Source organism: Tursiops truncatus, chromosome 1, assembly GCF_011762595.2.
Source record: "Tursiops truncatus isolate mTurTru1 chromosome 1, mTurTru1.mat.Y, whole genome shotgun sequence".
Classification (NCBI taxonomy): domain Eukaryota; kingdom Metazoa; phylum Chordata; class Mammalia; order Artiodactyla; family Delphinidae; genus Tursiops; species Tursiops truncatus.
In genome coordinates, this window is record NC_047034.1 from 63,296,822 (window position 1) to 63,323,136 (window position 26,315).

Below are 26,315 nucleotides of genomic sequence, written 5' to 3' on the forward strand. Positions count from 1 at the left end.
TGGAATACAATTTTGTTCCCCCAAATTTATTTGTTTATTTTATTGATATATAAACAAAATTTTATTTATTTATTCAGCAAACATTTATGAAATACCTAGTAAATATTAGGCACTGTGTCAGGCAGAGGAATAATAATGACAATAAAGTGTGGTCCCTGCTCTCAAGTTGCTGACTATCTAGGGGACTGACAAGTAAACAGGTGATTACATACACAGTAACAAAGGCTGTGATAGAAGAATACACATGGTACTATGTGATGGGAGTATGGCTTTCACCAGTTCCCATTGGATTTATCTCTCCTTCTTTGGCTCCAGAACCAAGGAATTAGCCCTATTTTTGTCTTTAACTGGGTAGTTTAAATCATGAAATTTTTAAAAATTTGTAGAGATGAAAGAAAAACACCTTGAATTATGGAGGACACTAGGAATAGTACTTTTTTACAGAGCAAGGGCTTCCTACCAGCATAGGCACTTCTTGGGTTTTTAACCTGAAAAGTTCTTTGGCATATTTTTTCTTTGCTAGCTACTTTTTGTTTTCTATTTTTTTGTTTCTTTCTCTTCTCCACTTTATCATCTAGAGACCTGGGTAGTTCCCAATGAAAGAGTGTTTTACAGATTCTTAGAGTGATTTATAGGTAAAAATAGAAAATGATTTTTTTTTAACCTTCAAGTTCCATACCAAAAAAAATGAATATAAGCTTTCATGGAAGTAATTGAAAATGCAGATAATTTTCATTCCATTCCATTTTTCAGAATTCTCAATCGTAATCCTTTGGCAACAGGTAAAGATTCTTATCTTTTTAAATTGCCAGCATTAAAATATTTGTAAGTATTGCAACAGTTTCAGGCTCATGAGATAATTTCTGCTCTTTTTTGCTTTCGTCAAAGATTGAGTACTTTGGCTGAAAAGTCATAATTTAGATTTTAACTGGGTTATTGAAAATAAGAGTTATTGGCAAAGAAAAGGATTAAGGAAGAACATATATGGGTAAGACAGCCAGCAGAGAATGAGAACAGTGTTGAGGAACACATATAGTTATGAAGATGTAGATGCATGTAGGAATATTATTTATCCCAGAAAGCAAAAAGTAATAAGGGGTACATTATTTTATTAAAAAGAGTGATCAAAGAGGTAGATGCAATTGAAAATGAAAAGTTAGGATAATAAAGAATGATTGTGCTGTTCAGCACCAAGGTCATTCATTTGATGATGCAAATTTAAATTTCTTCAATGAGAGCTTTTTGGAATTACCATCTATGGCAAGTAAGAAGCCAGAATTGAAGTAATCACATGTTAAGTATCTTTTTATGTCTAGAATTTTTGTCTTTGGCTTTTATATCGTGCATGTTTGGGCTTCTCCTTCAGAGACATGGGAACAACACAAGTGTCACTTACAACTATTGAAAGCATGCTCATGACGACCCTTGAATTGGAAAAACTGTAAATTGATTTTTCTTACATTTATTTTCACTCAATTGTTTTTCTTTAGTTTTCTTTTATTATTTTCTTAAGTCAGGTTTATTTATGTATAATTTTCATTTCACAAAATTCACTATTTATAAATATACATTGTGATGTATTTTGACAAACTTATAATTCTGTAGCCACCACATTTGAGGTAAAGAAATCTTCTGAAATCCCAAAAGACCCCTCATGTCCCTTTGCAGTCAATCCATCCTCCTCCCACTACCAGCCCCTGGCAACCAACAATCTGATTTTTGTCCGTATAATGTTGCCTTTTCCAGAATATCTTATAACTGAAATCATGTGATATGTAGCCATTTGTTTTTGGCTTCTTTCTCTTACCAGTCTCTTTGGAGACTCATCTGTTTTGTTGCACCTGTCAGTAGTTCATTCTTTTTATTGCTGAGTAGTATTCTACTTGTGTGGAAACACAGTTTGTTTACACATTCATCGTTTGATGAACATTTGAGTTTTTTCTAGTTTTCTGGCTATTATGAACAAAGCCTCTGAAAACACTCACATGTGTGTGTGAACATATGTTTTGTGCGAGCATATGTTTTCATTTCTTTGGGGTAAAATCCCTAAGGGTTGCATTGCATCATCATACGCTAAGTGCATATTTAACGTTTTGAGCAACTGCTGAACAGTTTTCTAAAGTGCCTGTACCATTTTGGTTTCCCACTAGCAGTCTATGAGAGTTGCAGTTGATCCACATCGTCACCTGATCATTATATTTGTTTTTAAAACAAATTTAGCCTTTCTCGTAGGTGTGTAGTTGCATCTCGTGGTTTTTGCCACATTTTGCATTTCTGTAATAGCTGATGATGTTGAGTATCTATTCATGTGCAAGTATCTTTTTAAATGAAGTGTCTGTTAAAATCCATTTCTAATTGGATATTTATATTGAGTTTTAAGAGGGCTTTATATAAAAAGCAATGGAAAAAGTCCTTTCTTTCAGATATGTGTTTAGTAAATATCTTCTCCCAGATTGTGACTTATCTTCATTGTATTAAAGTTTCTCTGAATACTAGAAGTTTTAAATGTTTGATGAACTCTAATTTAGCAATTTTTTTCATATTGATTTAATTTATTTATTTGGTTGTGCTGGGTCTTAGTTGCAACAGATGGACTCCTTAGTTGCGGCTCATGGTCTTCTTAGTTGTGGCATGTGAACTCTTAGTTGCGGCATGCATGTGGGAACTACTTCCCTGACCAGGGATCGAACCTGGGCCCCCTGCATTGGGAACTGGGAGTCTTAACCACCAGGGAAGGCCCTTAGCAATTTTTCTTAGATGGTTTGTGCTTTTTTGTGTCTTATCTAAGAAATCTTTTTCTGAGACCCCATTGTGTAATCCAAAATCATAAAGATTTTCTCCTATGTTTTCTTCCGGAAGTTGTATAGTTCCATTTAGGTCTATGATTCATTTTGAGTTAATTTTCATATATGTTTTGAGGGAAGGGTCAAGTTTCTTTTTTTTTTCCGTTAAAAAATATCTATTTCTGTAAGACCCTATTGTGACAGTTCATTACACAGCTTACTGCACCCTAAATTGTACCATCGCCCCTCCAGTATGGCAAGCTAATAGAAAGTTTTCGTTATGCCAAGGCTAGTTGAGGGGGTTGCATGAGATTAGTATGCGGAAAGAACCCTGCATTTAGCAGTCTGTTCCAACCATCTTTGTCAGGTCAGCTGACAAATGACTGTCTTCACCATGCCATCACTCATTGGTCACTGCTCTAGCCTCATCTTCCTCAGCCTCCAACAGCATCTGCCACAATTGTGATCCCTCTCTTGTCAGCTAGATGTCCTCCTCTCTGGATATTAAAAATTATTTCCCGGGGCTTCCTTGGTGGCGCAGTGGTTGAGAGTCCGCCTGCCGATGCAGGGGAGGCGGGTTTGTACCCCTGTCCAGGAAAGATCCCACATGCCGCGGAGCGGCTGGGCCCGTGAGCCATGGTCGCTGGGCCTGCGCATCCGGAGCCTGTGCTCCACAACGGGAGAGGCCACAACAGTGAGAGGCCCGCGTATGGCAAAAAAAAAAAAAAAAATTTATTTCCCTATGTAACTACAATACTGTTAACACACAGTATTGGAGAAATTAAATTCCTGCACAATAATATTACCTAATAAAGAGTTACTATTCAATTTTCCCCAATTCTCTCTCATACAATATCATTTCTTTTAACAGCTTTTTGAGGTATAATTGACATAGAGTAATCTGTGTTCACACACACACATACATACACACCATGAAGACATCACCACAATCAAAATGTCCATCACCTCAGAAAGTTTCTTAACGTTTCTTCGTAATTATTGCTTCCAGTCGTTCCTTGCCCTTTCCAGTCGCCATGCAACCATTGATGTGCTTTCTGTTTGCATTTTCTAGAATTTTATGTAAATGCAGTCATGCAGTGTATACTTTTTTTAACTGGCTTCTAAGCTCAGCATGATTATTTTAATCTTCATCCATATTTTTTTATATATCAGTAATTCATTTGTTTGTTGTTGTATAGTATTCCATTATACGGATGTACCCCAATTTATCTATTCACCATTAATGGACATATGAGTTGTTTCAGTCTTTGTCTATTACAGATAAGTTGGTATGAATATTTCTGTACAAGTCTTTGTATGGATATATACTTCCATTTCTGTTGGGTAAATACCTACAAGTAGAATGGCTGGATCATTGGTAAATGTATGTTTAAGTTTTTAAAAAATACCTATTTTCCATAGTGGCTTGATCATTTTACATCTCTACCAGCAGTGTATGAGAGTTGCATCTTCTTCACGTTGCGGCCAACACTTGCTATGCTCAGTATTTTTAATTTTTGATAGTTTAATAGGTGTGCAATTTTTTCTCACTCTAGCATCCCTAATGATTAATCTTGTCAAACATCTTTTCATATGCTTATTTTCCATATGTATATCTTTGAATCTTTCTATATTTTTCTGGAGTTTTGAGAGTTCTTTGTATATTCTTGAAATTAGTCCTTTATCCAATGTGTAAGTTGCTAAGTATTTTCTCCCATTCTGGGACTCATCTTTTCATTCTCTCAGTAATGTCTTTTGTAGGGCAGAAATTCTTAATTTTGATGGTGGCTTATGTATCTTTTTTTTTTATGGATTATGCTTTTGGTGTTGTATCTAAGAAATCTTGCCTAACTCAAGGCCATAAAATTTTTCACTTGTTTTGCTCTAGAAGTTTTATAGTTTTATGTTACACATTTAGACCTTTGAACCAATTTGAGTTCATTTCTGTATATGGTTTAGATGGAAGTTGTTTTTTTTTTTTTGAACTGGATATTCAGTTGTTCCAGCATCATTTGTTGAAAAGACTATCGTTTCTCCTCTCAAATGCCTCTGAACCTGAAAGTCAGTTGTCCACATCTCTGTACTTCTGAACTTTCTATTCTGTTCCTTTGATTTTTTGTGCATCTTTACACTACTATCACAATGTCTTGAAAGTGTAGCTTCATAAGCCTTGAAATCAGTTACTGTTCTTCAACTTTGTTATTTTTCAACGTTGTTTTAGTTATTCTGAATTTTATTTCCAGATAAAATTTAGAATTAGCTTGCCTATTTCTACAGAAAAGCCTACTGTGATTTTGATCTATAAATCAATTTGGGGAGAATTGATATCTTATCAATATTGAATCTTCAGATCCATGAATACGTTATATCTCTCCATTTATTTAGGTCTTCCTTAATTTCCCACGGCAATATTTTACAGTTTTCAGTGTGCAAGTCTTTTACATATTTTATCAGATTTATTCTAAGTATTTTATATGTTTGATTCTATTATAAGTAGTATTTTAAAAGTTTGATCTCTGATTGTTTGTTGAGATAAATTAATCTTTTTGTATGTTGATCTTGCACCCTGCAAACTTGATAAACTCATTGATGAGTTCCAGTAGCAATTTTGTAGATTCTATCAGGTTTTCTACATAATCATGTTATCTGCAAATAAAGATAGTTCTACTTCTTCCTTTCCATTCTGAATATGGCTTATTTTTTGTTGCCCTGTTGCACTGGCTAGAACCTTCAGTGCAATGTCAAATAGAAGTAATGAGAGTAGACATCCTTGCTTTTGTCCTGATCCTGGAAAGAAAGTACTTTGTCCTTCACCATTAAATATGATGTTTGGTGTTTTGTAGAAGTCATTTATCAGGTTGAGGAAGTCTCCTTCCATTCCTAGTCTACTGAGGGCTGTTTTTTTCTTTAATCAGGAATGGATGTTAGATTCTTTTCATTGTTTTCCTGCATCTATTGCAATGATTATGTCATTTTTCCCTTCTTTTCTTTTCTTAATTTGTTTATTTATTTTTGCCTGCTTTGGGTCTTCATTGCTGCATGCAGGCTTTCTCTAGTTGTGGCGAGCAGGGACTACTCTTCATTGCAGTATGCAGGCTTCTCATTGCGGTGGCTTCTCTTGTTGCAGGGCACGAACTCTAGGTGAATGGACTTCACTAGTTGTGGCACATGGGCTCAGTAGTTGTGTCTCACAGGCTCTAGAGCACAGGTTCATTAGTTGTGGTGCACGGGCTTAGTTGCTCCGTGGCATGCAGGATCTTCCCGGACCAGGGCTGAAACCCATGTCCCCTGCACTGGCAGGTGGATTCTTAACCACTGCCCCATCAGAGATGTCCTGATTTTTCTTTTTTAGTGTACTAAGTTGGGTAAATTGATTTTCAAATATTAAACCAACCTTTCATTCTTGAGATAAACCCAATTGGACATGATGTATCATCTTTTTATATAATACTGGATTTGATATGCTAAAATTTTGTTAAGAATTTTTGCCTCTGTGTTCATGAGAGATACTGGTCTATAGTTTTCTTGCAATGTCATTGTCTAATCTTGATACGGTGAAAGTTGGCCTTATAAATAAGTTGGGAAATATTCCGTTCTCTTCAACTTTCTGGTAGAGTTTGTGTAGAATTGACATTATTTTATTCCTTAAATGTTTGGTAGAATTTATCAGCTAAGCCACCTGGACTTGAAGCTTTCTTTGTTGGAAGGTTCTAAACAGCACATCCAATTTCTTTAATAGCTGTATTCTATTTTTTTTTTTTTTTTTTTTTTTTTGCGGGGCCTACTCTTCATTGTGGTACACCCGCTTCTCACTGGATGTCTTCTCTTGTTGCAGAGCACAGGCTCTAGGTGCATGGGCTTCAGTAGTTGTGGCACACAGGCTCTTGAGTGCAGGCTCAGTAGTTGTGAGGTACAGGCTTAGTTGCTCCGTGGCATGTGGAATCTTCCCGAAACAGGGACCGAACCCATGACCCCTGCATTGGCAGGCAGATTTTTAAACACTGAACAACCAGGGAAGTCCCTATTCCTGTATTCTTAATCTTTTATGTAGATCCATATTCCAATCTGATGTCATTTTTCTTCTGCTTGAAAATACTTCTTTTAACATTTCTTAAAGTGAAAGTCTACTAGTAATGAATTCTTCTAGCTTTTGTATGTCTGAGACAGTCTTTATTTTGCTTTTGTTTTGACATATTTGGGTATAGAATTCTAGCTTGATAGAATTCAATTCACTACTTTAAAGATGTTATTCCACTGAGTTCTCATTTACATTGTTTCCAACAAAAATTCTGCTGTCATTGTTATCTTTGTTCCTCTGTATGTAGTGTATAGTTTTTTCCTCTTGCTACTTTTAAATTTTTCTCTTTATTGCTGGTTTTGAGCAATTTGATTATTTTTTGTGCCTTGGTGTAGTTTTGTCCATGTTTCTTATGCTTAAAGTTCATTGATCTTCTTGACTTTGTGGCTTTATAGTGTTTACCATTTTGGAAACATTTTGGCTATTATTTCTTCAAATGTTTGCATTTCTCCTCTCCTTCATGGACTCTAAGTACACATGTATTAGGCCACTTGAAGTTGTTGCACAGCTCACTGATGCTCTATTAAGTTTTGTTGATGTTTAGTTTTGTTACTCTTTTTGTTTCATTTTGGATAGTTTCTCCTACTATGCCTTAATGTTCAGTGACCCTTTCTTCTGCAGTGTCTAATCAGCCATTAACCTTTCAATATCTTTTTCATTTAGACATTGCTTTTAATCTCTAGAAGCTCAATTTTGGTCTGTTTTACCTTTTCCATGCCTGTACTTAACATTTTCAGTTTTTAGTCTAGGTTTTTTCACATATGAAATACAGTTATAATAACTTTACTTCAGGTATAATAACTTTTTAAATGTTCTTTTCTGCGAATTCTAACATCTATATAGGTTATGGGTTAGTTCTCCTCACTATGGGGCATATTTTTCTACTTCTTTGCATGCTTGGCAATTTTTCATATGATCCCAGATATTGTGAGTTTTAGTTTATTGTGTGATATATATATTTATATTCCTATAAAATGCTTGGGCTTTGTTTTGGGTGAAATTAAGTTACTCAAAACAATTTTATTCTTTTAGGTCTAGCTTTTAAGATTCGTTGGGTAGGAGTCCAAGTAGCCTTTAGTCTGGCGCACATTATTTGCAACTACTGAGACAGGTCTTTTCTGAGTATCATGAGGTTTTCCAGTCTGACTTGCAAGAACAGGTACTATTCCTACAACCTTGTGTGATATCCAGTTATTCTTATTATTAATCCTTTCATGTGGTCCTTTTCCTGGCATCAAGTAATTCCTCCCACAAATGTACTGACAAATACTTTGTTGAATTCTCAAGAGATCCCTCTGCATATCTGCAGACTTCTTTGTGCACTTCTTTTGTCTCTGATACTCTGCTTTTTTTTTTTTTTTTTGTGGTACACGGGCCTCTCACTGTTGTGGCCTCTCCCGTTGCGGAGCACAGGCTCCGGACGTGCAGGCTCAGTGGCCATGGCTCACGGGCCCAGCTCGGCATGTGGGATCTTCCCAGATCGGGGCATGAACCGTGTCCCCTGCCTTAGCAGGTGGACTCTCAACCACCGCGCCACCAGGAAAGCCCTGATACTCTGCTTTTTGAACTCTAGTTACCTTGGTTTTCCCAGACTGTCAGCTCCATTTCGTCAGTTCGGGAGTCCACCAGTCTCTGCCTGGACTTCTCTTCCCTGTACCGTGACCTGGAAACTCTCTCAGAGAAGTAAGTTAGGGCAATTATAGGGATCACTTCATTTATTTCCCAACTCATGAGGATTACTGAACTTTATTGCCTGAGGTCCAGTTTCTTGAAAAGTGTTTTTTCATATGTTCTGTCTTATTTTTTCATTGCTTCAGGTGCAAGGTTAAATTGGTCCTTGTTACTTCATCTTGGCCAGAATCCAATAACATTCCTTAAGTGTGTTTTGCTTTGATACAGGGTCCAAATAAGATTAGGCATTGCATGTCTTGTCTTTGTTTCCTTTAATCTACAATATTTCCCTGCTATTTTTTTTCTTGGTCTTTTATGACATTGGCATTTTTGAAGAGGCTAAGCCAGTTGTCTTATAAATTGCCCAACAATCTGGATTTGTCCGTTTCCTCATTAGATTCAAAGTAAACTTTTTGGGGAAGAATACTATATAGGTGATGTAACCTTCATACTTCATCACTTCAGGTGGCCCAGTGCTAAGTTTGATCACTTGATTAAGGTGGTATCTTCCATATCTCTCCATTGTAAAGTTATTTTTCCCCTTGGTAATTGAAAAATAATATGTGGGGTGAAAGTTTGGGATCAGTGAAGATCCTACTTTCAAACAACTCTTCACATAAATGTGCATCAATGATAATCCTTGTCTGAATCGATTATTACATTGATAGTTGCCAAATGACACTTTCCTAATTCTATCTTTCCTTTTCCATTTATTAGCTGACATTATTCTATAATGAAGAGCCCCCCCCCCACTTTCATTTTGAGTATCATTATGAACTCATGTGCTTTTTTTTTAAGTTAAGTATGTTATAACTTATTATAATGATAATGTTATTCTTTGGAATGTTCCTTTTGTCCAGATTTGGCCAAAGCGACCTCTGTTATTGTTTAACCACACGATGCTTTTCTATTACTACTTTTCTATTACTAGAATAATTTCTAATATATTACTACTCACAAATAGGACCTGAGAAAGGGACTCCAGAAGGTGCGGTCTTATTCAGACTCTTCTTAGAAGTGTGCCTTCTTCCTGTGTACTCTCAACCCAAAGTGAGGCTTTCGGGTTGGAAAGAGATACTTCGGATTTAAACTACAGATCAGTGTCACCCAATGCTAATCCCTATTCCCTTTTTTCGAGGCATACCATACCTACTGCCATCCTAATCCTTCTGTTGGGCACCTCTCTCCTCCTCTATATTTATTTACAACAGTCAAGAGCAGCAATTGGCCAACCGGCCCCTATCCAGTTCTGCAGTCCATACGCCCCAAGAACTTCTTTTTGCACTGGTCTGTGGTGGCCTTGGCCTACCTCTTCTACCTTCTCAAGTAACTCTTTTACCACGAATTTAATTACCTGTGTTTCCATTTATAGGATCTTACCTAGCCGTATGGCCTGCTGCCTCTGCCAATTTAAAAATACCATTGAGGTTGTCTGAAAGACAGTCAAGCTGCGTTGTGACAGTGAATGCCTGACAGACGTCACACGTTGTGGTGAGTCTCAATTGTGGGATAATAAATTTTTAATTATTTAATATTTTTATTTTTAATCAATGATGATAAATGTTAAAATTCATGATGTAATTGCATTATTTCAATTCATACTTTCAGAGTTCCAGCTCCCTAAGTTTCTAAGAACTACCCCTTTGCTAAAAATCAGATTCTTGGTTACATTATTAAGCTAATAATAGCTCAGTTACATTGTCAGCTTAATAATGTAACTGATCCGCATACATAAAGGGACAAGAGAAAGGAATGGATGAGGGAAGGGAATTAACATTAATGGCCTCATATCCTATGCTGTGCTCTGTGCAAATGAGAACTTATTGATATAGTACATCACAGTTTGTAAACTGATTTTATATACATTAGGTCTCAAGTACCCTTTGTCTTACAGGACAGGTGTAAATATATTTTTGTTTGTTTCTGCAATTTTATAAAGAGTACAAGCGATGCTGTTTTATGTCCTCTTTGGAGCCTGAGAGTTTCTGGTTCCATAACCAGAAGCTGCTACCTAGCCCTCCTAATGGAATGGAGAGCTAGTTTATTCTTAGACTGTCCAGCTCTGAACTTGCTCTGAATCTCATGCTTTTCTATCCACAAAACACTCAGGGGCTTTCAACTCTTTTTCTATATATTAGATTTATTGGCACTAAGTATTTGAAAAGCGCGCGTGCGCATGTGCAAGCGTACTCCGCTTGCGCCCCGAGCAGCGCACGTGCGGTGACGGTGGATTGGTGCAACTGGTACTTTTTGCGCTTCCCATCGGGGGTGACAAAACCTTGCTGGTGTGGGAGCTGAGCTCTGGACCCACCCCCGAGGCTTTGCAATTGAGCCGAGCCGGAGGGGAGGGAAGGGTGGAGGAGGCCGCCCCGCGCCCCAGTAACTGGGCGCCCCGGGGTACTGCTTCAGTACCTCATCTGCCTGTGGTCTCCGCTGAGAGGAATCTTAGTTCTAGAGACGACCTGAGCAGTCAGCTCGCCCCCATAGATTTTTGAGAGTTAGTCCCCAACAGAAGGCATTGCCTCCTAATGCATCTCAAAGCTTAGGATTTCAGAGGGAACTTGTTCATGAAATGATAAGTGTTTGGAGTAGCAGGCTCACCACAGTTACCTGTGGCGAAGGGCTGGGGGAATATAAGGGAATGGGCGGTTTGGTTTCCTGGGCCTGAAATTTACTGCACTTTCTTAGTGTGAGACCACCCTAGAGCATTCTCTGTTCACAGTCTTCTCCTGGTTTGGCCTTCTGTATTCTGTCTGAGTCTTCCCAAACTCAGCAGTGGGCTGTCCTGGGTTCTCTGCCATCATCAAGTTTTATTCAGCAAGGGATGCCCACAGAGCCCAAAAGGCAGGGACCAGAAGCAGCTTTTTCACACATCTCCAGTGAAGGTGGGTCCAAATGTGGAATTCCTTGCTCTACTGGGATGAAGTGCTGAATTTAAAACTAATAGGCCATCTGGAAATCCCTGGTGGTCCAGTGGTTAGGACTGTGCACTTTCACTGCTGAAGGCCCGGGTTGAATCCCTGGTCTGGGAACTAAGATCCCAAGGGGAAAGAAAAAAAAAAAAAAAACGACTAGCGTTTGTACAGCACTGCGGTGTGCAGAATGCTCTCACATGCAATGCTCCACTGATCCCCCAGTTCCCCAGTTGTTTTTTTCTTTTATTTTAGATGAAGAAACTCGAACTCAGGATGGTTAAGTGACTTACTTAAGGTTCATGACAGTAAATGTGGAAACTAGAGGCCAAACCCTAACTTAACTGATGTTAAACCCCATGTCATTTTATGCTGCCCCTTAATTTAAGAAATCTTCACAAGAATCTTCCTTATATATACATTTATGTGGATTTTAAATGTGTGAGGTTGACAAAAATTTTTTAAATTAATTAATAAATTTATTTATTTATTTTTGGCTGCGTTGGGTCTTGTTGCTGCACGCCAGCTTTCTCTATTTGCGGCAAGCAGAGTTTGCTCTTCGTTGCGGTGCGTGGGCTTCTCATCGCGACGGCCTCTCTTGTTGCGGAGCACGGGTTCTAGGCATGCGGGCTTCAGTAGTTGTGCCTCACGAGCTCTAGAGCACAGGCTCAGTAGTTGTGGCACACGGGATTAGTTGCTCTGCGGCATGTGGGATCTTCACGGACAAAGATCGAACCCTTGTCCCCTGCGTTGGCACCCAGACTCTTAACCAGTGTGCCAACAGCGAAGTCCCGAGCTTGACAAACTTTTGTCAGATGTAAGATAAAGGAGGCTTCATCATCCTCATCACTCTCAAACTGCCTATTAAGAACTCACTTCAGATTCCAGAAAATGGTTATATATTCTTTAATGCATTGTAGAAACCTTCTTCCATATTAACATGCCATCCAATTTTACTTCCCCAGAATTAACATTTCATTATGTTAAGGACCTTTTCAATTCCTCTGAATAAGTGAGTGAGGCTTAGATTTCCCAGACCTTTCCCTTTATAATTGTGTTTCTTCGCTGATTGGCTTCTTGCTCCAGCTACTTCCTACTGACCTTGCTGCCTCTTCTCATCCATATTTCTTTACTCACTGATTTCACCTTTATTGAATCTGAGAACTCTCCTCAGATGTGACTCCAGGTACACTACCTCCCACTTCTGTACCCTGTTTAACACCCTCTTCAATCCTGGCTCTAGTCCCTGGGATTGAAATGATTTTGTGCCAGACATTCTTTAATTTGCGGACCCTGCTACCATTTCACGTACCACTCAGATATTACAGATGGTCCTGGAAAGATTATGCAACAGTTACTTGGTATCAATTGTGAGTAATGAGTTCTTTTCTTATATTGGACATTAAGACCATTCCATAAGTGTAGGTTGTGAGGTTTTCACAGCATAAAGCCCGTCACTGATAGAGTTATGAAGAAAAGGTTCTCCAAGTCACTATAGAGTTGAGAGGAAAGGGCATTCGTATTAGATTTCTTTATTTAATGCAGAGCTTTAGTTTACTACCCACAACCCCAAAATTTTTCCCTACTTTACTTATGCGTTCTTTTTCAATTTTATTTATTTATTTATTTATTTGGTTGCACCGGGTCTCAGTTGCAGCAGGTGGTCTCCTTGGTTGCGGCTCAAGGGCTCCCCAGTTGTGGCATGTGGGCTCCCCATTTGCAGCAGGCAGGCTCCTTTAGTTGTGGCTTGCAGGCTTCTTAGATGTGGCATGCGAACTCTTAGTTGCAGCATGCATGTGAGACCTAGTTCCCTAACTGGGGGTTGAACCTGGGCCCCCTACATTGGGATAACGGAATCTTAACCACTGCACCAGCACGGAAGTTCCAATTATGTGTTCTCTTATTCATTGGCAGGTATCTTCCTATCTTTTTCTCCTGTGTTTTTTATAAATACAGAAAAGAGAATAACATCTTAAAATAAAATGAAGGAAAGGCCTAATGTATCTGAGTTTTTCTCAGTAGCACGAAGGGAAAGGTTTGCCAGCAAGAACTGTGGCAAGGTTATCCGAGATGTCAACTGTCTCTACTACCCAGTGGCTCAGAGCCCTTCTGAAGACTCCTAATTGTCCAGGACAGCTCCATTATGACTCACCGCACAGGACATAGCCTCCCATGTGACACTCAACATTTAAAAATTAGTCTTCATTTCTCCTTCCCTGCAGGCAGCTTCAGTTGGAGAAAGTAACCTCATGTTCTTATGTACTCATTCCTTCACTCAGTCAACAGACCATCACTCCTCTATTATATGCCAATATGTATTCTTCTTTCTGGTAACAAGGAAAGAATAATATATGGTTCCTTCAAGCACTTAAGGAGCTCATAAACTAGTGACTGAGGAAGATGCAGAAACAAATCAATAATGAATTAACAGTGCTTTGACTTTATTTGTATTATTTGAATTTTTATGACTAAATTTATATACTACACCCTGTTCAAAATGGAAATGGACCTTTAAGAAAGAAGTAGTGATGTAAAAAATCCACAGTAATATGTAAGTTATTTAGAGAGTTAAGACTGGAAATATTTGCACTCTCAAAGAAACCTGTTAATGCAGATGAACCTCTAATTCTTTTCGTTGCTTCATTTACATTTATAAAGGTACACATATTCCCTCTTCTAACAGGGGTTAGTAACTTGGAGAGGGGGTGCTACAGGTTCAGGTCCTAATTCAGTGGCAGGTCCGTCTTATCTCCTCTTCAGGTCATATTCTCAAGCCGGAGCTACAGGATGAGATGAGTAAAACACTCCATGCCTTTGCTTACCCCCAGCCCCATAATAGGCTTCTGCTGGGCTTCCTTGGTTGCTTTCATCATCACTTTCACCACCGGATGTCAGGGAACTTTCTGGTTAATCAGGGGCCCTGGAAATGATGCAGAAAAGTACTGACTTAAAAATAATAAATAACATTTATTTAGGGCTCAGTGTGAACTCATTGCTTAAAACGTCCTACTTAATCTTCACAACCACTCTATAAAATTGGTATTGATAAATCTCAGGTATATCCAAAATAAATCTCTATGTAGGGTTGTGATATTTTTAGGTCTTTTATGTCTTTAGGTTGGTCTCGGCACCAGATAAAGGCGGTTCATCATAATATGCTTGCCCTAAACAGCTCCAGATGCCAAGAATTGGCAAATTACTTCTTTGGTTTCCATGGGTGGTCAAAACGGATCATCAAGGTAAACTCTGTAGACTTTCTTTGACTAACCAGACTCCTTTCAACATTGAACTCCTAGACTTTAGAGAGAAGAATAGAACATGGCTATAGGGAGGAGATGTGGGAGGCTTCCACATGGAAGTATCTGAGCATTGGCCTGCCACTTAGAAATAGTGATAAACTCAATGACTTGGATGGTGGTGTCCATAATTTTCTCCAGTATTTGTATGGTATATCATAAAAAATACTTGTCCATATCTAGTCATTCATTTGCAAGTCTCAGTTGATTTTGAAGGGATAGCATATCTAAACTATTACCTGGGATTACTGGAGTTTAGTTTTTATTTCTAACAACAGAATATGTTGAAGTCTAGCCTTTAATTCAAAATCCTAACAGCTTCAGGATCTTTCCAACCTTGAAGAAAGGGAAAATACAGATATTGTGACACCACTTCAGAAGCAAAGCCTGAAGTTCTTCTGTGCTTTAGAGGTGGTGTTGACTTCCCACAAGTGCAGGAGTCCCTGAGCTGGCATGGCTGAGGAACCTTTGGATAAGTTGGAGGAAGGTCTGTTTTCCAGTATGTGTGTGTGTGTGGGGAGGTGGGGCAGTGGGATTTCTCTTTTTTCCTTTCTTTCTGAAACTCAACTTTTCAGATACATCCTCACCTTTTCTAAGCAACTAAAGCCCTGGGCAGAATTGTTCTGCCCGATAATATAGGTTTTTATCTTAGGCAATACCTGACAACACCTTAAACTTTAGAATTTTAGAACTCGCTGCCTGCCAAGAAGCTTAGGAGGAGGGAAAATTAGTTATTATTATTATATTTTTGGTTAATAATTTGTTTTGTGCTAAAATAATCCTTGAAATACAGATGTCTTCTGTCCTTCAGTTATCCCAAAAAAATCATTGTCTGAAGATTGAAATAAACTCATGTGTAAATGTCCAGTCCTTTGCCTCCTATAGAATGGCCTGAGCAGAAAAATAAATGTAGATCCCTAGAAAGGGGATTCTCATTGATACTGAGATTTTTCCTAGATTCCATGGCACTTGGGCTTAGGGTTTTAAGTCAGAAGCAGGGCTGTTAGCGAATGGGGTGGAGGAGGCTCCACTATTCACCTGAGTGGGTGATGGTTGAGTAGAGTCCAGATCATCTGCACTACAACCAAATCTGTCTCACTGTATGAGTCCAGCCCTTGATGCAGAGGAGAGCAGGGTCTGTAGCAGTGCAGCCTCAGCTTGTCCATTTGAAATCTGTGAGTAATATGAGATTTGTGCCACGTTCTTGGTTTGCATTTCCCGTGTAGTATTTTAGGAACTTCCAGAATAGATCCGAGCCGTAAAAATGTGCCATGCCAGGGTATACCTACAACAGAGACATTCACCGTACCCCAGTGTTGTGCCTGCCCTTAATCACTAAGGTAATGATCTAAGAATCACAGATGCATTTTTAGTTTTAAACACATAACCTAGAAATCAGTTATTCATATAGGCATTTTAAATTCATCTGTTTTGGTTGGATTTAGGGTCATTATCATTCCTTATGAGAAGGAAGATAACCCAGAAGCTTGCTATTCAGAAAGCTATGACAGATGGATTCCAGAAATTGCTGATTGTGGTTTTAGGTAAGACCTTTTTGATTGTCGTTGAAGTGCTTCAGTTTCAGTGAGCAAATAAACTTATTTGAAAAGTTAATTGGATGAAAATAATGGTTATCCAAAACATTACAGATTCTTTCATTCACCATATGCTTTCACAGCAACAGTCTTAAATTTGTTCTTTGTGGCATTTATGAGAAGAACGACAGCAAATATTATTGTCCCCAGTGTTTAGATGTAGAATGACTTGCCTCAATTCATACAGAAAGTGTTTGATCCAGTTCTTCCTCAGTTGCTTGCTTATCATACAGAGTAGTGTAGTGATTATAAGCCTTGGACACCTGTGTTTGAGTCCTACCATTGTCTCTTAGATTTTGTTGCTGTTGTTGTTGCAATTTTGGGTTTTTCTAGCCAGAGACCTTTGAAGGTATTTAATATCTCTAAGCTTCAATTTCTTTATCTGCATATAGGGTTAGTAATTTAGCTTACCACCAAATGGGGGATATTGTAAGAGTAAATGAGATGATGAATATAAAAAGCTTAGAACTATGCCTGAAACATAGTAAGCAGACAAAATGTATTGACTATTATTATTACCACTGTTTTCTTGTTGAAGGGTTTATTTCTGATATATTGGGTGAATATGATTCTTATATAATAATCGGCTAAGTTTTTGTGAGCCTTGAAACTGGTCATGCTATTGAATAGCGTTGATTGTGTTCCCTATCCAGTTATACAGCGGTGAGAATGTCACAGGCTGTGCCCAAAGGAAACTTTATGATTAGTAGATTCCAGCAACAGAATTGCTCCCCTGCTTCACAGCCCTGCAGGCTTAGAGACTGAGAAATCCTAGGTAAGTTGTCAGCGACCTTATTGGCTTGTAAGAGTTGACCCTGGATTGGACTTGGCCTTCCAGCCTGGGCAGCCCTTCCAGTGAAGTTTGACTATCTGGTCATCAGGCACAATCTCCATCTGCTGTCAACTCTGGGTAACAACCTTTAAGAACCAAACTAAATGCCTGAGTTGTTTGTGCCTAATATGCCAAGGTACTCCTTATATGTACACAAAACCCCTTAGACCAAAAATCCTGGTGGCTCTAGCTTGCCTTGAGGAAAGCTGTATTGTCCAAAGGGTACATGGGCCAGTTTCTGCCAGTAGAGTGTTCAAATACTCTGTCTGTCTCTGTCTCCAAAGCTTTGTTCATTGTCTCTGGTAGAATTTTGGTCCCAAGGAGTAGGCACTTGCCTTGCTTCTAATAGGAAGTATCTGTTATAGTCCAGTGGTATCTCTCCCGGGTTTGAACTCACTTTGACCCCCACCTGATGCCTTCCTATTTAATTGTATTGTGATTGAACATTTTTGTTTCCACGGCTTTTAATTTCTATGTCCTTATTCCTTAGTTCTTATTTCTAAGATCATAAAGTTTTTGAACCAAAGTTGATACTTCTTATATACGTTTTCACATATAATTATAATAAAAACTGACGTGTCAGATGAGGGAACGTCTACGAAAATGCTCTTATTTTCTGCTTTTAGAAGTCAAAAGAATGTCTAATTATTCGGTGCTACCATTGTATACAGGAAGTTTTAGAACAAGAAAACTTCTGAATTGATCCTTGTTAACTTTATTACAGAAAGTGGTAAAACAGCTGTGGCATATAGACCCTGTGAAGAGGTCACAGATGCTAGAACCGAAGAGGAACTATAGGATTTAATTCAAGTATGTGGAGATAAAAGCTGAAGGGGTACACAGCCAGTATAGCCATAATTCAAAACAACCAGCAGGATTTGGAAGACTTCAGCATATCTACTCAGCCCTGTCTTCCTTAGGAAAAGGTGAAACTCTGAAAGTGCTTTTGAGGCAGGGAATTTCTAGGACTTTTCCAAGTCCCGGGCCTTGTCTCTGGCCCCTTATTTGAAGTTTGGAGAGCAGGATTGAGGGCCACCAGTGTACGTCTATGGTTGTGGACACAGGAGAAGACACAGGCCTTTTAGAACTCCCTTCAAATAGAATTGCAGGGATTTGGGAACAAGGTAACTATGGTCTTAAGTGTGATTATGCTACACTGTCTAAAAACTATTCATACCTTTCAAGTAAGGTATATTACCCAGATCTCAGCATCTCATATGTATCTTGTGTTAAATATTTTGCCAAAGAACCTTTCTGTAAAACAGTTATACGGATGCCTCGAATTACGGATTAAGTTGTCAACGTAATTTCTGAAAGAAAACATTAATGTACTGCATATAGGATTTTTATTTAAAAGGAGCAAAAAATGTGTTTCGTGTCATTGAGAGCTTAATTTTTGGCTAGAGTTCTGATTATTTAACTCACCCCAATGTTGCAAAGTTTGTTTTGAAGGGAAGACAGTAGAGAAAGAAAAGGTGGTTATGTTCTGAAAAATTTTGAAAGTTTTTTCCTGTACAAAATAATTATTTTAAATCAATTTAAATCAGTCAAGGAAACTTGAAACGTATCCATGTTTGGGCTTTAAGAAGACTAGCTTCCTATGAAATGTGAGAGGAAAGGGTTCCGTATTGATACTAAAGATTCTGCAAACCTGATTATAACAACAGATCCACTCCTAAATGAGGCCAATTTTGGAATCAGTTCCATTTAGAAACCATCATGTGCTAGGCACTGGAAATAAGGTGAAGCTCCTTCTCTCTTGGAGTTTAGGTGTTAAAGGTGTACCAGACAATTAAAAAGGAATAAAATTAAATAGATTATGAAAAGGACTGTGAAGAAAGTAAACTTCGTGCTAGTTAGAGTATTTCAAGAAAATTACTTAACATGCTGACTTTAACATTCTAACTAACTGTCTTCTCCATATGTGCACACAGGGTAGACCTCTGAAAAGTGACACTGTAGTTTTTTCTAGATTAATGGCTCTGTTGGGACAAGTTGGGATGGGAGAAGTCTTCCCATGCTAATGTAAAGGGCCATTCACTTGGTTTTAGGCTCTCTTTCCCAGAATGAATCGCTCACCTGCCCCAAACCCCTCCTCCAGAAGTTCTGGAGTCATCACTGATTCAGTGGTGACCCCTAATAACAGAGTGGTGTATGAATAATGAGACGTGAATACTGAGAGTTTGGAGGAAATGGCAACATTTTCGCATAATTGTAAGGTGTGTCCCCCTCTCGCCACCCTAACTGGTGCTCAATTTGCAGGTCAGCTACTTTTCTTGTCAGCCATGTGGCCAAAGCGAGCAAGAATGTCTCTCAGACTTCAGCTTTGTGGAGGAAGAGTTCAGATTGCCAGAACTGGACTAGCACTTTTGAATTTCCCAGAATGCCAGGTCCTTTGGTTTCCTCGGGAAGCTCTGCATCCTTCCCAACCCCCCTCCACCCCTGGGCTGCTGGAGTTTGGGGCCACTCGGGTCTGCAGGGCAAATCCCGCCTCATTGTTTGGGGCCAGGGAGGGCAGGGCGGGGTTGGGAAGAGGGCCCGGCAGGAGGTAATTGTTGTCTTTGCAAGGGGAAGGGTGGCTTGCGCCCTAGGGACTCTGGGAAAAAGACCCACTCTTGTGGCGCGGATTGGATCTCCGCAGGAGCCTAATAACTGTAGCGCAACTAAAGACTTCATAAATAACGGGAGGGACGTTAGGCGGGGGCGGGGCGCGCGGTTGCTAAGGTGAGCCGTCGCGTCAGCGCTGGCATAGCGGTTCAGCTCGGATGCAGGATGTGCTTCCGGATCCTCCCTGGCCTGGGTCACTGCCCCTGGAGCCGCCGCATGTTATGTCCCGGCTGCGCCATTGGTTGCCAGGACTCTTCCTCACATGGCAAGGACGGTGGCTTCTAGTCCAGGCAGTTCAGCCTCCGGAGTGGGCCCTGGGCCCCGTCCAGGTGACCCCCAACCCCCCGCGGCTGACAGAGGCTTGGTCTTCACAGTCCTCAGAACCTCTTCCCAAATTGCCCCATGCCCTTACACCCCTGGCAGAAGCCGTGGGCTTTAATTACTTAACGTCCTTGTCTCCAGTCCAGATATTTGCCCCCCCTCATCAGGAGTTGACGGAGACTGAGGTTCCATACCCGGACACGGATTCGGTTGGAGAGATGCCTACAGGGCCAGATCAGTTTGCTGTTCCACATCAGGATCTGAATAACAAGCAAACCCAACATCAAAAGCTCCCACAGGCAGTTCCAGTGCTAGACTGGGATCAGAATCAGCCCTTGGTTCTCCATTCTCGACACAAAAGTAAGACTAAACACAAAGGTCTATAGGAGGCTGAAGGTCACCAGTCATTTGAAATACTTGTTCCACCTCTAGGTAGTAACAGCTCAAAACCAATGAAGTTTATGGTTTCACCCCCAAACCTGAAGAAAGATCTAGTTCAGCATCAACGGCTTGACAAAACTATTGTTGGAAGTATAGGCCAATTTCAAAACAACACTCAGGGTCTAGAACAACAGTTGCAGGGTGATTATTTAGATCCCAGTATGGATGCCATTTATCCTGAGGAGAGCATACCTAGGGATTTTTGGGGGAGCCCAGATGAACCTACAGAACCCCCTGAGGAAGCTGAAATTTCTCCATCCCAGCAGGATGGCCCAGTGCTAAGTTTGATCACTTGATTAAGGTGGTTTCTTCCATATCTCTCCACGGTAAAGTTATTTTTCCCCTTGATAATTGATAAATATTCTGTGGGGTGATACTTTGGGACCAGTGAAGATCCTACTTTCAAACAACTCTTCACCCAACTGTGCATCAATGATAATCTGTGTCTGAATCAATTATTACATCGATAGTTGCAAAATGACACTTTCCTATTCTATGATCCATTTTGCATTTATTAGCTGACATTATTCTATACAGAAGAGCTCCCCCACTTTCCATTTTGAGTATCACTATGAACTCATGTACTTTTTAAAAAATTAACTATGTTATACCTTATTATAATAATAATGTTATTCTTTGGAATGTTCCTTTTGTCTAGATTTGGCCAATGCGATCTCTGTTACTGTTTAACCACACGATGCTTTTTTATTACTAGAATAACTTCTAATATATTACTACTCACAAATGGGAACTGAGAAAGGGATTCCAGAAGGTGCGGTCTTATTCAGACTCTTCTTAGAAGTGTGCCTTCTTCCTGTGTACTCTCAACCCAAAGTGAAGCTTTTGGGTTGGAAGGAGATACTTCTGAATTAAAGTACAGATCAATGTCACCCAATGCTAATCCCTATTCCCTTTTTTCGAGGCATACCATACCTACTGCCATCCTAATCCTTCTGTTGGGCACCTCTCTCCTCCTCTACATTTATTTACAACAGTCAAGAGCAGCAATTGGCCAACCGGCCCCTATCCAGTTCTGTAGTCCATATGCCCCAAGAACTCCTTTTTGCACTGGTCTGTGGTGGCCTTGGCCTACCTCTTCTACCTACTCAAGTAACTCTTTTACCACGAATTTAATTATCTGTGTTTCCATTTATAGGAACTTACCTAGCCATATGGCCTGTTGCCTCTGCCAATTTAAAAATACCATTGAGGTTGTCTGTAAGAGAGTCAAGCTGTGTTCTGACAGTGGATGCCTGACAGACTTCACACGTTGTGGTGAGTCTCAACTGTGAGATAATAAGTTTTTAATTTTATTTTATTTTTAATCAATGATGATAATTTTTAAAATTAATTTAAAATTAAAATTAATGATGCAATTTCATTATTTTAATTCATTCATTCAGAGTTCCAGCTCCCTAAGTTTCTAAGAACTACCCCCTTGGTAAGAATCAGAGTGTTGGTTACATTGTTAAGCTAATTGTTGCTCAGTTACATTGTTAGCTTAATAATGTTACTGATCCACCTACATAAAGGGACAAGAGAAAGGAATGGAAGCAGGAAGGGAATTAACATTAATGGCCACATATCCTATGCTGTGCCCTCTGCAAATGAGAACTTATTGATATAGTGCATCACAGTTTGTAAACTGATTTTATATACATTAGGTCTCAAGTACCATTTGTCTTATAGGACAGGTGTAAATATGTTTTTATTTTGTTTGTTTTTGCAATTTTATAAAGAGTACAAGTGACGCTGTTTTATGTCCCATTTGGAGCCTGAGATTTCTGGTTCCATAACCGGAAGCTGCTACCTAGCCCTTCTAATGGATGGGAGAGCTAGTTTATTCTTAGACTGTCCAGCTCTTAACTTGCTCTGAATCTGAAACTTTTCTATCCAGAAAACACTCAGGGGCTTTCAACTATTTTGCTATATATTAGATTTATTGGCACTAACTTGGTGACTTCCAAAATGTGCTTTCATGCCCCTGTAGCTTGAATACAGGTCTCTATCACTGATGTAGAGCACATCATAAATAATAACACTTTGCTACTTATATAAAGACAATATTAAAAAAAAAAAAAAAGACAATATTGCTGATTTTTCAACACATTTTTTTTTTTTTTTTTTTGTCTGTGACACACAGCTTGTGGGATCCTAGCTCCACAACCAGGGATTGAACCCGGGCCACAGCAGGGAAAGTGCCGGGTCCTAACCACTAGACCACCAGGGAACTCCCCCAAACAATTTTTTTACTAGTTGTATTACTCCCTTCTCCCCCAGAAGTGGGCAGAAAAGGCATTTTTAATTTCCTTTTACAGGTGAGGAGAAACAAGATCAGAGGTGTTAAGTGCTATGACCCTAGTGCCCCGATCTCCTCTCCCCAGTTTGGGGCTCTCTGCAAGCCCATGCTCCTCCTTTCTCATGACACTTCCCTCCTCCTTTGACCCTCAGGAAAAATACTTTTAATCCTTTTGGAAGAGAAGCCCAGCTACACAATGGTATACATTACCTTCACACAGTCAGAAGCTTTGGATGGTTCCCCAAGTAAAGCTGGAAATATTAGAAGTAAAATGAAATGAAAGCAAAGTAGCCATTTTTTGCTTTTTCCCTTCTGCATTTTGGACCTCAAGTATTATTCCATTGATTTGTCGAACATTCCATGTTGGCCTACAATTGGGCAAATCTCTTATACCCCAGATCCCTGCTTAATTTTAACAAAGAGCTCGGGCGGACATAGTGTTTTTTTTTTTTTTTTCTGTATAGAGCCTTCTGTTTTGAGGGCTGGGATATGTGGAATCAGGGACTGAGCAAAGGACTCGGTGGGTGGGTGGAGAAGGAAATGTCCAGATGACGACCTGTTAATGGCGGTTGTTGTCGTGGTCATCTGTGATAGTAGCAAGGACACAAGCACACTAAAGAGGTGGATAGAGGAAGGCTCACACTCCTCTGCCTCTGAGGAAGGACAGGATGGGGTATATAAATTTGAGGAGTCACAGTAGATCTGCAGAGAGTCCAGCTGAGTAGGGGAATATTTGTCTTCCAGCCTTGGAGTTTCTTCAGTTCTGGCCCCTGGGAACCAGTGGAGTAATCCTGAATATAGTTAGTATATTTCACGCTACAGAATTTTATGAGTAGATAGCCAGTTTTTCAAGAGATATCTTTTTCGCATTTTGTTGTTGCCAGTCATAGGCTTAAGTGTGTGTTTCTTTTTCTCCTAAGTGGCACTCAAATGTTGAGTGATTCCTAATTTATTTGGCTGTGGACTGACTAAAAGCTGTCCCATCAGTCTTCAATGATCAAAAACAGTTATTTTTGACAGATGAAGAAACATCTATAGGGAATGCAGAAGGATCGTTGATAAAGGCGTTACAAGCCTGGAAGAAGAACAGCAGCGAGCTGACTATTGAGTCAGAGAGGGCATCCTCAGATAAAGTGCTGTCAGCTTGTCAGGCTTCATGAACGAGCAGCTGGACTTTAATAATAGAAGTGATATTATCAGTGCACTGAATTACATACTGCCTTTTATCTCAGAGGGGAATCTAGGAGATGTGGAATCAACATTATTACCATTCATTCAACTTCTTTTTTCAAATACACAAGATGGAGATATGCCACTGGGCATTTTGAAAATCAATACAAGGAGCCCTTCTGTTAAAGCTGTACCCAACAATTCAACTAATAAAAATAAATTGAAGAAACTTCACTTTCTGGAAAATTTTTAGATGCAGAAACTGAAGAAAAATTTGATGAGGTTATAAAGGAAGAAAAACCTGCCACGCATACGCGTTCCAACCATTTAAGTACCATGTTTAAACTCTACATCTTTCAAAAGAAATTGGAAGCTGCCCAACCACAGAAAGACAGCCTAGCAAAGATTGAGATTACAGAGAAACATCTGCTGAGAGTGAACAGGGTCCTCAGGGGCCCAAGGGGCATACAGAAAATGCACCTCAAAGCAGTGGGAGATGAGAGTGTCAGGAGGAAACAGAATGCCCAGCAATCTGTGGCGAACACTGCCGAAGAAAGAAGGCTCAGGAGACCATCCCCAAGAAAGCTGAAACAGCTTCTCATGGTGCAGAGGCCCAGGAAGCTGGTGGGAAAGTCGTCCAATGCAGAGTCTTCATTCATAAAGGAACACAAGGCAGCAGGCTCCTCTTCCCTGAAACAGTACTTCAAGGGCAGGCCTTTTGCCTCCATCCGTCCAAGATCCCCATCTGAGGTTAAAAGCAAATCAAAAGACTTATCCCACACTATTTTTGTTTTAGAAGCTGTAAAGGCTAGAGTTAGAAATATTGAGGCTCCTGAACTAATCTCACCTTCTGGTGAAAAATATATCTTGCATAAAACTCAGTCTCATCGGGTCCACAGAAAACCCAAAGTCAAAAGGAGTCGAAAGTTCAGAAAGAAAAGTTCACTCAATACAATGATGCTTGCAAGCTCTCCATTCTCTGTAGCGAGGAGTCTCATAAATTCCCCTCCACGAGAGGCTGTTTCACCTTCAAGAGAAGTGACTTCTTAGGAAAATCCTTTTCTAGCATTATTTTCTCTGTCAGACCATCCTACAGAACACACTACTTCAGAAAACAATACTGCATAAAATGTTTCTGATGAAATTGTTTCTAGAGGAAACTCTACTCTGCCAGGAGGAAACGGCCCTGGAAACACTACCCATGGGAACGTCTTCACTGCACATTCTACTGTTGCTGCAGACAACAGTATGCCAACTGTTCAACACACCAAAAAAACACAATGGGAGTACCACAACACGGGCACTGAATTATCCTCCGAGCCCACAGACTTCACTTTCCCAGGGCTCACATCCCCAGGTGATCAAGTTGAAACTCAGCTAAACCAGCAGCTACAGTCCCTCATCCCCAACAATGACATGCGAAGGCTCATTTCTCATGTTATCCAGACTTTGAAAATGGACTGCTCAGAGACCCACGTGCAGCTGGCCTGTGCCAACCTCATGTCTCAAACAGGCCTCCTGATGAAACTTCTCAGCAAGCAGCAAGAAGTAAATGCTTCCAAAGCGGAATGGCATACGGACCAGTGGAAAACTGACAACTATATCAGTGAGAGCACAGAAACCCAGAGTGAGCAGAAAGAGCAGGAGTCAAGTGAGGTGAGGATAAGCCCTGACACATGGGAGCTGGACTTTTACTCAGTTTAGGACATGCCATTAACGTGCCCAAGCAGGAATACCATGGGCTCCTAGTCTGTATCGTATCTTCAGCCATGAAACTGGCTAAGACAGTGATCTCCCACTTTGCTCGTTTAGAGAGTGTGCCACTATTCCTAGGGTAGATGAGAAAAGGCATAACACAAGATAAATAATGTGTAGATAAATAAACTGTAGAAGAAATTGCTAATGATAAGATTAATAACATTCAATTTGGCTTGTTCTTATAGAAGCTAGTCGCCTGAAAGGATTGGGTTTTATAGTATTTTAAGAATAGTTAACTATCATTTAGAATAGGATTAAAAATAGTTAGCTTTCATCCCTTCCATCTCCTTGTTTTAAAAAAACTGTTATTTATTATTTTTAGCTCACAAAAGAAGTTCCAGGATATGGCTATAACAACAAACTCATCTTGGCAATATCTGTAACTGTAGTAGTGACGATTTTGGTTACAATTCTCTGTCTCATTGAGGTAAGGATGATAAGTAATTCAGATTCAGAACCCACAAACTGAGAATCAAAGCCACCTTTCCTCCTCCTACTACTTGATTCTTCTCTTTAATCATGAGGACTGAATACACATGGTTGGGGATGTAG

The 26,315-nt window shown here is 39.6% G+C and overlaps 2 protein-coding genes across 2 annotated transcripts in view; both read left to right on the forward strand.

Annotated features, from left to right (window-relative positions):
- The window catches only part of LOC109548396 (leucine-rich repeat-containing protein 37A3-like), a 44,356-nt gene extending 19,301 nt beyond the window's left edge, over nucleotides 1-25,055 (forward strand). Inside the window, exons 3-8 of the mRNA XM_073804833.1 lie at nucleotides 9,905-10,023; nucleotides 14,562-16,080; nucleotides 16,186-16,284; nucleotides 16,989-17,110; nucleotides 21,693-21,811; nucleotides 23,756-25,055. Coding sequence (XP_073660934.1) covers nucleotides 24,342-25,055 — 714 coding nt within the window. The 5' untranslated portion in view covers nucleotides 9,905-10,023; nucleotides 14,562-16,080; nucleotides 16,186-16,284; ... (1 more) ...; nucleotides 21,693-21,811; nucleotides 23,756-24,341. The remainder of the gene's footprint in view (nucleotides 1-9,904; nucleotides 10,024-14,561; nucleotides 16,081-16,185; nucleotides 16,285-16,988; nucleotides 17,111-21,692; nucleotides 21,812-23,755) is intronic.
- A 183-nt stretch (nucleotides 25,056-25,238) lies between these two features.
- LOC141278738 (leucine-rich repeat-containing protein 37A3-like) overlaps nucleotides 25,239-26,315 on the forward strand; it is a 64,501-nt gene continuing 63,424 nt past the window's right edge. The window contains exons 1-2 of the mRNA XM_073804834.1: nucleotides 25,239-25,661; nucleotides 26,086-26,190. Of these exons, the coding sequence (XP_073660935.1) occupies nucleotides 25,254-25,661; nucleotides 26,086-26,190 (513 nt within the window). The 5' untranslated portion in view covers nucleotides 25,239-25,253. The remainder of the gene's footprint in view (nucleotides 25,662-26,085; nucleotides 26,191-26,315) is intronic.